Consider the following 13,519-nt stretch of genomic DNA (forward strand, 5'->3'; position numbering starts at 1 on the left):
CGTAATTGATTACAATCGATTACATTTTTTTAAGTAATCGTAATCGTAATTGATTACATTTGTTTTTAAAGCAAAGTAATCGTAATCAATTACTTTGGCAAAGTAATCGTAATTTATGATTACAATAATGATTACAATGATTACTTTATATTTATATTAAAATAATTATTTAATAGATAACAGTTAGAGCTTATGTATGTTATGTGTGCCATCATAAGATTTATCCATATCTATATGATATTATACTTACAGTATTTGCATGTATTCAATAGCAACTAAGGTCTAAATCTGTTTAAATTAAAGACTGTACATAAATATATAAAGTGTATTATACAATGTATCTTATTAATGAAACCAGTAAATATTTGTTGTTTTTCTTGTTCAAAAGCATGTAATCATGATTACTTTTCACAGTAATTGTAATCAATTACTTTCAAAATATGTGTAATCGTAATCGTAATCATAGATTTTCAAAGTAATCGTAATCGTAATCAAGTACATTTACAATGTAATCGCCCCATCTCTGATTTAATGACACCAATGTAAAGTAGAACAAGATAATCAATATCTCAGAATACGTACTCAGATTAATTTTGAAATTGGATTTCTTCAAAATTCTTGTAAATTACTGACCGGAATTGGCGATCATATACCAGAAGCAGCACTAGGCATAATTAAAATGAGAAGCGCTAGGGATAATGTTAATGAGAAGCGCTAGGCATAATTATAATGAGCAGCACCAGGCATAATTATAATGAGTAGCGCTAGGCATGATTATAATGAGCAGCGCTAGGCTTAATTATAATGAGCAGCGCTAGGCATAATTTTAATGAGCAGCGCTAGACATAATTATAATGAGCAGCGCTAGGCATAATTTTAATGAGTAGTGCTAGGCATAATTTTAATGAGTAGTGCTAGGCATAATTATAATGAGTAGTGCTAGGCATAATTTTAATGAACAGTGCTAGTCATAATTATAATGAGTAGCGCTAGGCATAATCATGATGAGTAGCCCTAGGTATAATTTTAATGAGCAGTGCTAGGTATAATTTTAATGAGCAGCGCTAGGTATAATTTTAATGAGCAGCGCTAAACATAATTTCAATGCATCGCTTTGAAGACTATGGATACGTTGCAGTTATGTCAAAACGTCACTACAAGTAGTGAGGAAAACTGCAATATAATATATCATTATATATTTGTTATATAATACAGAATTTCTGCATCCCCGATATAAACACAAGCACGCGCCCTTTATCACACACCCTGTATCAGCACCCTTTATTTAATTACCTTTATTTTACCCCCTTATCGTATATTTCTGGACCGCCTCTGTAGTTTTCATTCGGGGTACCTCGGACTTTTTCAGTTTGGAAGCAGACGATATGATTTTGTAAACAAATGGAGAAAGAGTGAATGCTGGAATCGTTAGCTAGGAGAATTGGAGAACTTGAGGAATTGATCGAGTTGGTCAGGATGTAACAATAATTTATAGCAAATAGTAATATCAAACTATAAAGAATTGCTCAATTGAATTAAGGTGTCCCATACAAAAATAAAGTAAAATAGATGCATAAAATGGCCTTTAGTGTTTTATATGGAAAATATTTAATAGAAAATGTCCGAGAACGTAACGCCGTTTAAACCGATACCCAGTAGCCTTCCATACATTTTCATCGAGGCATGTGTTGAACATCACGAGACTATCACGTGACACTATATATTTAGAACCAACAAAAATTATTGTGATAATTGCAAAAGTGCAACGATATCGGTTACATGCAGGCCAACCCTTTTAATATCGAAAAACAGAGCCTACTTTACATTAACTGAAAAGTTTTGGGAGCAAGTTCTCCGATAGAAGGGAGGAAGTTGAAAATGCATCTAATGCAGCATATTTCTTAATTTTCGAGAGTATGCAAGATATTATCAGATGCGGAAAGGGTTTCTTTTTGTGTCAGAAGTTGCTCTCAACACTTTTCTGATATATCAATGTAATAAGAATAGAAATATATAAACATCAAGCACCAGCATACACTGTACATCGTTGCAGTTTTACATTTACTGCAGCTGGTCGCAATAATTATGTAAATTAAACGCAGTGCTAATCCGAATCAGGAGAATATGTAGGGGCGATTTCAAGGTAACAATATAAAATGAACATCACCTTCGTGCAAACTAGATATGATAAATGCAGAGTGATTTGATATGAAAAAGAAATAATATATGATTATATGACAAGAAAATTTTCCATGTATACTGCTTATCACTTGATAACGGTAGTAAATAACGACATACTATTATGACACTTTCCCCGCGATACAACTGTAAGAACTTGTACGTCGTGACGTATGTTTTTATTGTGACGTCATATGGCGCGAAGTGCACTGAGGTACATTTATATACAGCACTGTAATTGTTCCCGGGAAGCCTTAACTGAACTGAGTGAAATGATTTATCTAAATTGCTATCTCATGTCATAAACCGTATTATTATACTTTCATGTAAAATACTCGAATCTGATTGGTCGAGAAGCATTTGAAAAAACATATTGTTACCCTCTGAGAACAGAAAACACGCGTCACAGGGTGATAATATCTAGCAACGGGTAACAGTACTTGACAACGGGTGATATCATAAAAAATTATCATATGCGTCAAATTTATGCGCGTACGGTTCGCCGTAGATTGTTAGACGATGTCATTTGAACGTTTGTAATAATATAGGGTTATTGAACTTATATTGGTGAATATTGGCACGAGTTGGCTGTCAAAATGCACGAGCTTGCGAGTGCATTTTGACAGCCAACGAGTGCCAATATTCACTATATCAGTTCAATAACCCTTTTATTATATAACTAAAGTATTTAGTTGTTAAATTATATCCCTTTCACTCAAACTACTCCAAAACAAACGAGAATTCATCAATATTGGCATCTAAGGTGAAGGTGTGCAATAACAGCATGCATTTCTTAACTGTTCAATATTTAACCCGTCATTAATGCATGAAGCAAACTGATTTTGTAAATGGGGACATCATAATTTATGTACAGTAAAACATTTTGCTTAAGTAAATATCAAATACCGGCTCTGTCAGATTCGGAGGACCGTCGTCTGCCATTTTGGCTTGTTTACGTCGTTACGGTAACGTCAATATTGAACGCTCATACTCGGAATGTTTCGGGCGCATACAATTTACGCAATGCAAAGTTAACGTTCAATAAATTCTCAGGATATTGAACGCTAACATTCTCTAGATTTTACGAAGATTTGATAATAGAGTATTTATTAGCTATATAATAAACGGGAATACCCGCATCGATATACGAAATATCGCATGACAGTGATTGATCAAATGTCAACAGACGTAAGTTTGTCTGCTTTCCTGTTTACATAACATTCAGTATAATAAAACAAATATTGCATGTAGCTGAGGGTAACATTGAAATTTTCACCCCTCGAGAAACCATTGTCAACCTCGGCTACGCCTCGGTTGACAATGGTTTTCTCGGGGTGAAAATTTTCAATGTTACCCTCAACTACATGCAATATTCATATAATATATCGTTGTTTTTAACTTTTATACGTTAATGAGCCCTTAAATTTCACTATTTTCAAATATATTATAAAAATAAATACATTGCCAAATCGGTATCATCGCACTCCATATCAACCCTCGACCAATATCAGCCTACGGCCCTCAGACTGATAGTGGAGTCTTGGGTTGATATGTAGAATGATACAGACTTGACCATGTATTATTCTCGATTTATCAGATACAAAATGGAAGAATAAAGTACGCTATCTTTTTATTTTATCTAACATAGGAAGTAAATTGTGGTAACTCGAGAAGCGTGTGTCAGTGCAGCTGTTGCTGTATTGCCGGTTTTTTTGGTGGGTATATAATTTTGGCGATTTCTAAATATTCACCAGTATAAAAACCGCCAAATTTAAGTACATCAGTATACATTGTATAAATGAATAAAACTGACTCCACCAAAATTTTATCCAAAATTAAATGTATACCTTGTGGACCCAAAAATTGACAATTTTGTGTCCCGCCAAAAATAACTGGCTATACAGTACTGTTGGCTACCAATTCGATAGAGAGAAAAAGCTTAGTACTGGCCATTATAATTAGATAGAGAGAAAAAGCTTAGTACTGACCATTATAATTAGATAGAGAGAAAAGGCTTAGTACTGACCATTATAATTAGATAGAGAGAAAAAGCTTAGTACTGGCCATTATAATTCCACCCAAATTCGTTTAAGTGCAAAGAGCAGTCCTATATCTCAGTCACAATGTTTCAATGATAATATTTTCGCGTTACGTACTGTCCTAACGACATGTAAATATTATTACAGAGGTGTCTTGTTACTAGGTTTCTGTTGTTATTTGAGCTACAGCCAATGATGTTTCAGCATTTGACAAACATGTTCGATTAAAGAAGGAATATTAATGAGTGGTCACTTTCTAGCACACACTCTCACGAACAAATCAAGGTTTTGTTATGGACGCCAGGCAGGTACACATTTCCATTTCGGAAGAAGTGAACAGAGTTGATTCACGGCAACAAGCTGATTTATTTAGGCAGTCTTCTAGACGTGATGGACAGTATATTATCCGCTTTCCAGCAAAATATTCAGCAAATATTAACTTGTGCATACACAAGCTGACTTCCCATACCATCTGGTTTAGATTATACATTTTCTCTATAGACCCCGGGGTGCACACAAATATCATAGGCAGTGTCGTCACTAAGCGCATTGTGACTGAGGGCGTTGTTTACATTGTTGTCATCCACGATTACGTGTGTGTTGATCTCCGCTAAATCAAATTGGAAACAGAATTATTACAAACACTTACAAAACACACAAATACGTTTTTAGAATTGAAATGATTTTGGATACTCACTTTCCTGTTGGGCGTTTGTTGTTTCTTTTAAACCTTTATCACTAGTTTGAAGAAAAATGACAATGTTAAATAGCAAACTTCATTTAAGAAGTAAAACTAAAATTGTGTTTTACTTTATTTTTTCATTTTATTTTATTTATAGGACGAACTAGGTATCATGATGTTCATTTCATTAAAAATAAGACCTCAAAGCATCCCCTGTTGACCGGTCACACCTGCAGTGAGCCCTATATCCTGATAAGGTAAACGGAGTTATACGTAGTCAAAATCAGTGTGCCAAGAACGGCTTAACAATCGGTATGAAACATGTCAGACATGCAGCATTTTACCTAATGATAGGTTGTATTGACGAACTAGATCGCTATAACGACCATAGAATTTGCGAAGTGTTGACTTCAATCGAGAATGTTGAAACCCTTGTACCATCAACTTGTTTGTCAGTAGCTTGCCTCGATTTAAAAACTGACTATACGCAGAATAAGCTCTTGCGTATTGAATCAGTTGAGATATATAAACACCATATGCAGGTGATAATGGAATGTTGCTACCTAAATATGGGAAGTTGACGATGGAGAAGCTGAAATCATCCCGTTTGTCATACAGTCGAGTTATCAGTTTGCCGTTAATGTCTTCTTTCAATAGAATATCTAAGTATGAAGCAGAAGTGAACGACTCTGTGGTGTCTTTAATTTCGAGCTCACAGGGATATATCGAATCGACATATGAATGAAAGTTATTATTGTTAATAGACAAAACGTCGTCGATATATCTAAATGTCGAATTGAAGGCTACAGCAAAATATTTCTTCTCGCGTACAAGTTTTTGAATAAATAAATTCTGCTTCATATGAATATAGAAACGGGTCAGCTAACAAAGGAGCACAATTCGTGCCGATGGGAATTCCAACAGACTGTTGGAAGACCTGATCACCAAAGACCACGAAAATATTATCAATGAGGAACTCTAGCATATTTTTTATTCCAGCTTTAGAGTACTTGTGCGTGGAATCAGAGTGGTGTTTAACAAAGTAAGTTTTTGGATGATTGATCACTAGATATCAATATTTCCTTTTCCCATTTTTGTTGAAGAAGCAACTGTCTATGATGTCAAAAAGTCTAGTCTTTAATTTATCGTAAGGAATTGTCGTGTATAATGTTGAAAAGTCATAGGTTTTAATGTTATTGATTTGGGAAAAGTTTTGCGATTTCAAGTTTACTAAAAGTTATTTAGAATTTTTTAGAATCCACATATGATTAACACCACTTCTGGCATATGTAGTCGCGCAGTACGTTTGGAGATTCTCCTTCACAGCTGTTTATATTTTCGTGAGGAGCAAAGATAGGGGCTTGTTAGAGCACTCACTCGATCCAGCAATGTACCTTTATTTGTAAGGGTTTTTGTGTAGTTTTCCAGTACATGTATATGTACGGTAACTCATATTCATTCGACCCATTGACTGGGATATTAAATGTGTCTAAAACTGAAGCATGGTTTTGAAGAATGGTCTGTTTTGAAAGGGCAGTTGGAGTATAAGTACGATTACCAAAAGTGGAATTAATGTCAAGTTCGTTTAAAATACAGCTGTAATAATGAGTCTTACAAAAAAAGAAAATGTTACTAACTTTGTCAGTTGGAACCAAAACATATTCCTCATGTGACCTATCTAATTCTCTTTAGAAGATGAATATTCGTACCGTGTATAGAGCCGACATATCACAATCACAAAAGAAACTCCCAGAACAGGGGAAATAATCGCAATCAACGGGGAGAGAACACTGACCACATCTCCTGAATTTCCATCTGCGACGAGCGTGTCTAAAAATAAAACACACCAGTAACTTCTTAAGGTAATCTTGATAAAACGACATATACTTTTTACCAATTTGAAAACGGTGAAGATAACAAATAGTGATCAATTTCAAATTCTATAATTAAGACAAAGTACCCTTTTTGCGAACGCGTTTGTTTGCAATTGATATTTAATTGAGTTACTTTATGTCATTATCTTAAGAATATAAATGTTGTATTATGCACGATGATAGCCATAACTGGTCATCATAATTTCGAATCTGACAGGCCTAGAAAGAATTAGGGAAATACAACATTTTTTACTCCCGGCAAGGACCATACGCGCCTAACGACAGGGAACAGCAATCGATGCTCTCATTACACAGTATTCTCCTGTCGCATCACTCTCGTTCTTTTCTGTAACCGAAAAGAAGACTCGGACGCGGATCGACGCAAATATTGCATGTTCACAGGAAGCGCGCATGCGGATGACGTTAAAAGGCTACAACCCAATCCCTGAATGATGTGTTACTATTCAGTTTTGGTAGCATTGATGTCTTATTCACTCTAATACATAAATTCATTAGTGGAAATTGATAGAGTAGAATACCTTAGATATATATGGTTATCTTAACTACATTTATATTGTAACATATCTGTCACGTCATAGTTACATTTTGTGTACACATAGCAACAGACTCTGATGACGTAGATCTACATACGAGATTTTTTTGGCGGTTACGGAAATAGCCGAGTAGTTACGATTGAGTAATGTCATCACAGTAATACCCGCACTTAGTGTTTGCCTCTAGACGTACTCTCCTCTTTCGTACCAGGATACGTGTAACGACGAAGAAGCCATAGTAGTTATTCTGTATCTAGGGCTGATGAAACTGTATCAGAAGCCCGGGATGTCGTCAGTTCGAGCCCGCTTGTGTCATGTCTGCCTCAGACCTCATGCATAAACATAGTGATTGCCTCTTCACCACACGCTACACATTTAAAAGTGAAAATCACGGGTCTTTCGGGTATGACTTTATAAGCGGAGGTACCGTGTCGCGACATGCGTTTGTACGTTAAAGAACCCTAAATTCTACGGCTCTTGGCAGTTAATGACGTCTCAATATGAGTAAAAAATTCTCGACAGGACGTAAAACAAACGATCAATCAATCAGAAGCCAATGAATTTGCCTCAGAGTATGAAAGTTTGCTTACAGGAAAGGATACTCTCCCGTCGAGGCCTCATCGTGTAGAAACGTTTCCCAGATGACGCATCTCGTAAACAGTCCGCGATTCCCACGGAGGCAAATAACACTAAAGAAGTAGCATGGACTTAAAAGTTTGAACATTTTTACATAAGAACATTTATATTAGTACGAATTTTGTTTTGAAATATTATTTTATAAAACAACGTTTTGCCAAATACTAAAATCCAGAAATAGAAAATGCTCCTTAAATCAAAGGAAAATTTAAACTTGACTAACAACAGTATGATGCCATAGGATCTTTTTATGCCTTCTTTTCTCCTCACTGATTTTGTGTAAAGCATTATGTTTTAACTGAAGCCCGATCAGACAATGTTGAGTGCAGACTCTAGCCATTGTTTCCCCTTTATCATATTCTTTTAAATGCCAATAACGCAGAAAAATCCGTGTCTCCATCTGTATTAAGGTACCTACCACACTACATTTCATGACGTAGTGTAAACGGAGACAATAGGCATGGTTTGCGACGATGTAGTTCCTGGGAAATCCCTCTCCCAACAGGAAGAGTTTAGTTCGTGTGTAAAAGAATTGACGGGAAACGACTGGGATGTATTAAGTACACGATGTTCCGAGGCACATCGAGGGGAAGGGGTATGATATATTAGCAAACTGGATCATGTGATTTGATGGTACAGGGGTTTCAACAGTCTCGATTGAAGTCAGCCTTTCGCAAATTCTATGGTCGTTATAACGATCTAGTTCGTCAATACAACCTCGCATTGGGTCAAATGCTGTATGACGTGTTTCATACCGATTGTGAAGCCGTTCTTGGCACACTGATTTTAACTGCGTATAACTCCGTTTACCTGATCAAGATATAGGGCTCACGGCGGGTGTGACCGGTCAACAGGGAATGCTTACTCCTCCTAGGCACCTGATCCCACCTCTGGTGTGTCCAGGGGTATGTGTTTGCCCAACAACCTATTCTGTATTGCTTATAGGAGTTATGAGATTGATCATTGTTCGTTATCGTCACCTTGCATTAGCAAACTGGATCATGTGATTTGTTCAACTAATAGTATTAGGATAATCGCAGTGTGGTTCCCATGAGATCTAATGATGATATTGTAATTCTCTGATTTGAGAAACACTTCACTATAAAATCAGATTCCTATATGTGCATTTTTCCTCTAAATAAAAACTTACTTTTAATTCAGTCATAAGTTCATGAATATGTTGCATCGCGATAAAAAACAAAACAACTCTCGAATGGGACGTAAAAGAAAAGAGCAAATTAATGATCCAGAAATGTATCCGTATACACACCACATCACTATCTGTTTCTTTTACATTTACCGATATTGCATCTTTAAAAAAACTAAATATCAAGTCAAAATCGCCATGAAAGCCTACCATTTCTGCAAGTACAGTTGTAAATATCGCAGGTGTCACAATGACATCGTGTTCTGCACTGTTGTCCACAGTAACCAGAGGGACAGGTGTGAGAACAGTGAATACCGTAGTCACCGACACAGGCTGGTAAAGAAACGTTAAAAGCATATTCTAAAATAGATTCGAACTAGGAATCGCAGTCGGAGAAATGCTTTGATTTGAATAGTATTAACACTTACGTATACACGTCTTTCCATCTCTAGCTAGTTGGAAGTTTGCACAACAGGTAATTTCACTGTAAAAATAACGTTGAGATATTTGTGGAACACGCTCCATTTATACCATGTTTATCTCCCAAAGCACATATTTATACAAATATGACAATATGATATCGCTTTGTCTCCTCTGTTTGAATCTTAAAATATATGTTTTGATGACAGTCGTTCTTTTGGTATATGAAATATCATTGTATATACCTTTAGAAACAATAACAGAAAGTACCGCTTTGAAAACAAACATTTGTGATGAAGATAACCATCAAAACTGGAATTTTTCATCAATACCGTACTTATTGTCAATAATGGCAGTTTCTAAACAATGACATTATTTAATTTACAATATGTCGATAATTATGTACGTGTCATCAAATTGGTCTCTTACTCCTCCATTCCGAGGAAAATGAATTTCAGCCAATTAGAGACTGTGTGTGGTTGGATTTGGAAATAATAATAAAAAAAATAAATGATCCATCAAAGAAATCATCAGCACTTTTACTCATGTGATTTTCGAAAAGCAATAAAGTTTGTTGATTCGTTGTGAAATACTTTTATTAATTTCCTCATGCTAAATGATAAGCACATGAATTGGTACCAATTATATTTCCACTAAGAATAAAAAACCAAATCATTCATAGTAATTTTGATATCAGATTACCAACAAAACCGTTATCTTTTAAGTTCATCGTGTGGCGAGATCCAGAAAAAGAGACAGGCTTTTTAGGCCACACGAGTCACCAAGGTGACCTATTGCAATTGGTCTAAATCCGGTGTTGTCCGGCGCGCGTTTTTTTTTCTTTTCATTTTATGATAACTACTATTCCAATTAAAATTTGGTATTAAGCATCGTTGGTACAAGGGGGCATACTTTGTAAAATTAATTACTTCTGCATCCCTGGGGCCTTAGGGGCGAGACAAAACCTGCCTAAAATACACCAAGTTTCTAAATTCTTTTTTCTTTTTAAACTTAACAGTGTTTTATTATGTATGACATAATAAGGGTTGGACAACAGGTAGCGCCTATATAAGCCTTCTGCTCTACAACAGCATATCTCAAAGAAAAGCTTATCAAAATACATCATCATGTAGAGCAGAAATGTCTCTACCAAAATTGTAAATTTCATGATCCCTGGGTAGTATAGGTTGTGATTCCAGGGCGGGCCGAACTTGGCATATAGTATTTCTGTGTGAAACATTTAAATAACATCCTCTTTAATGCTACAGACACTAAATTAAAAACTAAATGGATATTTAAAAGGAGCAGGCAGTCATTTACTAGAATTGTGAAGTTCATGCTCTCAGGGAAAGGTGTTTTAATTTTAAGATGGAGTCAAATTATTGTAGTGTCTATCATTTGAAAGACTTCTATAATTTTGCTGATACCGTATAAAAACTAAATGCATATTTCGAAAAAGCAGAAAATGATATACTAAAATTGGGAATTTCGCAACCCCGTGGTTCCGACTCTAGGGCGGGTCCAAAACAGTAAATAGTGTTAATAAAACATAATATTGTGTAAATCAATTCATCAGTACGGTCATTTTCGGGGGTATTTGTTTTTAAAACATATTGTTTTATACTGCTGCTGAATATTGCTGCAGAACAAGAAAATTCTATATGTCAAAACCCTTTGGGCTACCTATACTTTTAAGTAATATTCCCGGACGTGGGTCTCTTGTTTCGTCGGCTTATAAACAAAAAGTAAGTTCCACAATTAAATAATGTAAAAAATGAACAAATGCTGACAATCCTCTTAACCGATATGGCGATAAAACATATCGCATTTCATTATTCAAGAATATGATTAAATGGTCGTAACAACATGCTGTTTTCTCAACGGAAAAGATAAATATGATTAAATCTTACTTTCTTTCCATAAAGCAAACTCCAGGACTAGCTTCTACCAGAGTAATTGAAAAATAAAAAATAAAAATTTGGGTTACTTCAGCCATAGTGCTCGGTGTTACATGATGATGGTATGTGTAAGCTTTCCCTGTCTAATGAATGAATCTCTTCCTCGTTATTGTAGTACGGAATAGGAGGTCACTAATAGGTTAATATTGATTTCGACAAAAGTATGGAAATTCATTAGCTGCAACATATAAAATTATTCTTATACTAGTATATATCAGAAGGCTCCTATAAGATTGTCGCTTATCATTGATAATGCTAAAGATAGATGAGGACATTAGAAATTGTTGCCTGAGAAGTTACCACTCTCTCTATTTCGTAATTTTTAAAGCATTTATGAGAATATTCAGTGTTCGTAATCATATTCTGTCATATTGAAGATTCTGCAAAGCCTTAAGTGTTAACATAATGCGTACCCCTTTTCCAGAACATAAAGTTTGCAAACTGATATGTATAGGACACGAAAGAGAGTATTGAAAGGTGTTCAAAAGCTACTACATGAGAAAAAAAAAACTCTTGTGCAACTCGATATTTAGATATATCGACGTTTTATTTATTGAAAATAAACAATACATTCAAATGTCGATTCGATATATCCCAGTGAACTCAAATTGAAAGACACCACAGAGTCCTCTGTATCTGCTTCGTATTTAGATATTGTATTGAAAACATATTAACGACAAACTATCAACTCAACTTTACGACAAACGGGATGATTTCAGCTTCTCCATCACCAGGCTCCCAAGCTTATAGGAGTTATAAGATTAATCACTGTTCGTTATCTTTGATTTTCATGTAGTAGTATTCCATTATGACCTGTGTATGGTGTATATGGTGTTTATATCTCTCAACTGATTCGATACGCAAAACCTTGTTCTTTATGCAAGGCGAAGCTAACAAACAGTGATCAATCTCATAACTCCTACAAGCAATACAAAATAGATAGTTGGGCAAACACGGACCCCTGGACAAACCAGAGGTGGGATCAGGTGCCTAGGAGGAGTAAGCATCCCCTGTTGACCGGTCACACCCGCCGTGAGCCCCATATCCTGATCAGGTAAACGGAGTTATCTGCAGTCAAAATCAGTGTGCCAAGAACGGCTTAGCAATCGGTATGAAACACATCAGACAGCATTTGACCCAATGCGAGGTTGTATATATGATCAGTTTTCAAATTGGGACAGCTGACAAATAAGTTGATGTTACATGTACAAGGGTTTCAACATTCCCGTCATCTGACAAACTTTCATTGAGTCAAATGTTGTCCGACATGTTTTATATCAATTGTTTAGGTCGTTCTTGGCGCACTGCATTTGACTACGGATTACTGTTTACTTGATTACAATATAAGGCTCACGGCAGGGGTGACTGATCGACGGGGGATGCTTACTCCCACCTCTGGTTTATCCAAGGGTCCGTGTTTGCCCAACTCTCTATTTTATATTCCTTACAGTCGAAGATCGATCACTGTTCGTTAATATTTTCACCTTTCCATGGAATAGGAAACTACTCTCTACTTTTAGTTCCGCTCTTCGCCACTGAAATCAAACGCAAAACTTTGAGAGTGAATGAATTATTAAATAACATGACATTTAAGACATTAATTTTATCACATTTATTCGTTATGCCGATAGGTCGTCAAAATTCATGATTTGGTTTTTCAATTTTGAATACCACTTTCAAATATTCAGGAATAAACCTGCAAACCCGAGGATAGGAATGACAATTTTTATCGCAGTCAGCTATGGCGTGTAAAACGTTGCACTATTATACTAATCTTGTTATTCATATTCGAAAACTTGTAATTTATGTTCTAAAGCATATCATTCATATTCGAAAAGTTGTTATTCATATTCGATAATTTTATCATTCATATTCAAAAGCATGCCATTCTTATTCTAGAACGTGTTATTCATATTCAAAAACATGTCATTCTTATTCAATAAATTGTTATTCATATTCTAAACTTTCCATTCTTATTCAAAAACATGTGATTCATATTCGATAATCTTATCATTCATATTCAAAAACATG

General features: G+C 35.4%; 1 protein-coding gene across 1 annotated transcript; it reads right to left on the bottom strand.

Moving 5' to 3' along the window:
• Positions 1–3,793: 3,793 nt before the first annotated feature.
• Positions 3,794–11,584, bottom strand: LOC125664248 (uncharacterized). Its single transcript, XM_048896934.2, has 6 exons — positions 11,441–11,584; positions 9,539–9,594; positions 9,321–9,443; positions 6,609–6,729; positions 4,915–4,955; positions 3,794–4,827 (listed from the first exon to the last, which is right to left on the bottom strand). Exons 1-6 carry the CDS (start codon positions 11,524–11,526, stop codon positions 4,700–4,702), a joined length of 555 nt encoding a protein of 184 aa, XP_048752891.2. The 5' UTR covers positions 11,527–11,584; the 3' UTR covers positions 3,794–4,699.
• Positions 11,585–13,519: the final 1,935 nt, after the last annotated feature.

This window comes from Ostrea edulis, chromosome 1 (genome assembly GCF_947568905.1).
Source record: "Ostrea edulis chromosome 1, xbOstEdul1.1, whole genome shotgun sequence".
Taxonomy (NCBI): Eukaryota; Metazoa; Mollusca; class Bivalvia; order Ostreida; family Ostreidae; genus Ostrea; species Ostrea edulis.

Excerpts from the sequence above, each read along its gene's own strand:
- LOC125664248 (XM_048896934.2), bottom strand. The coding sequence starts at position 11,526 with ATGGCTGAAGTAACCCAAATTTTTATTTTTTATTTTTCAATTACTCTG. Across the intron at positions 9,444-9,538 it reads AGATGGAAAGACGTGTATAC|CCTGTGTCGGTGACTACGGT; the intron begins GTAAGTGTTAAT and ends TTTCTTTACCAG. Across the intron at positions 4,828-4,914 it reads AACAAACGCCCAACAGGAAA|CGGAGATCAACACACACGTA; the intron begins GTGAGTATCCAA and ends AATTTGATTTAG.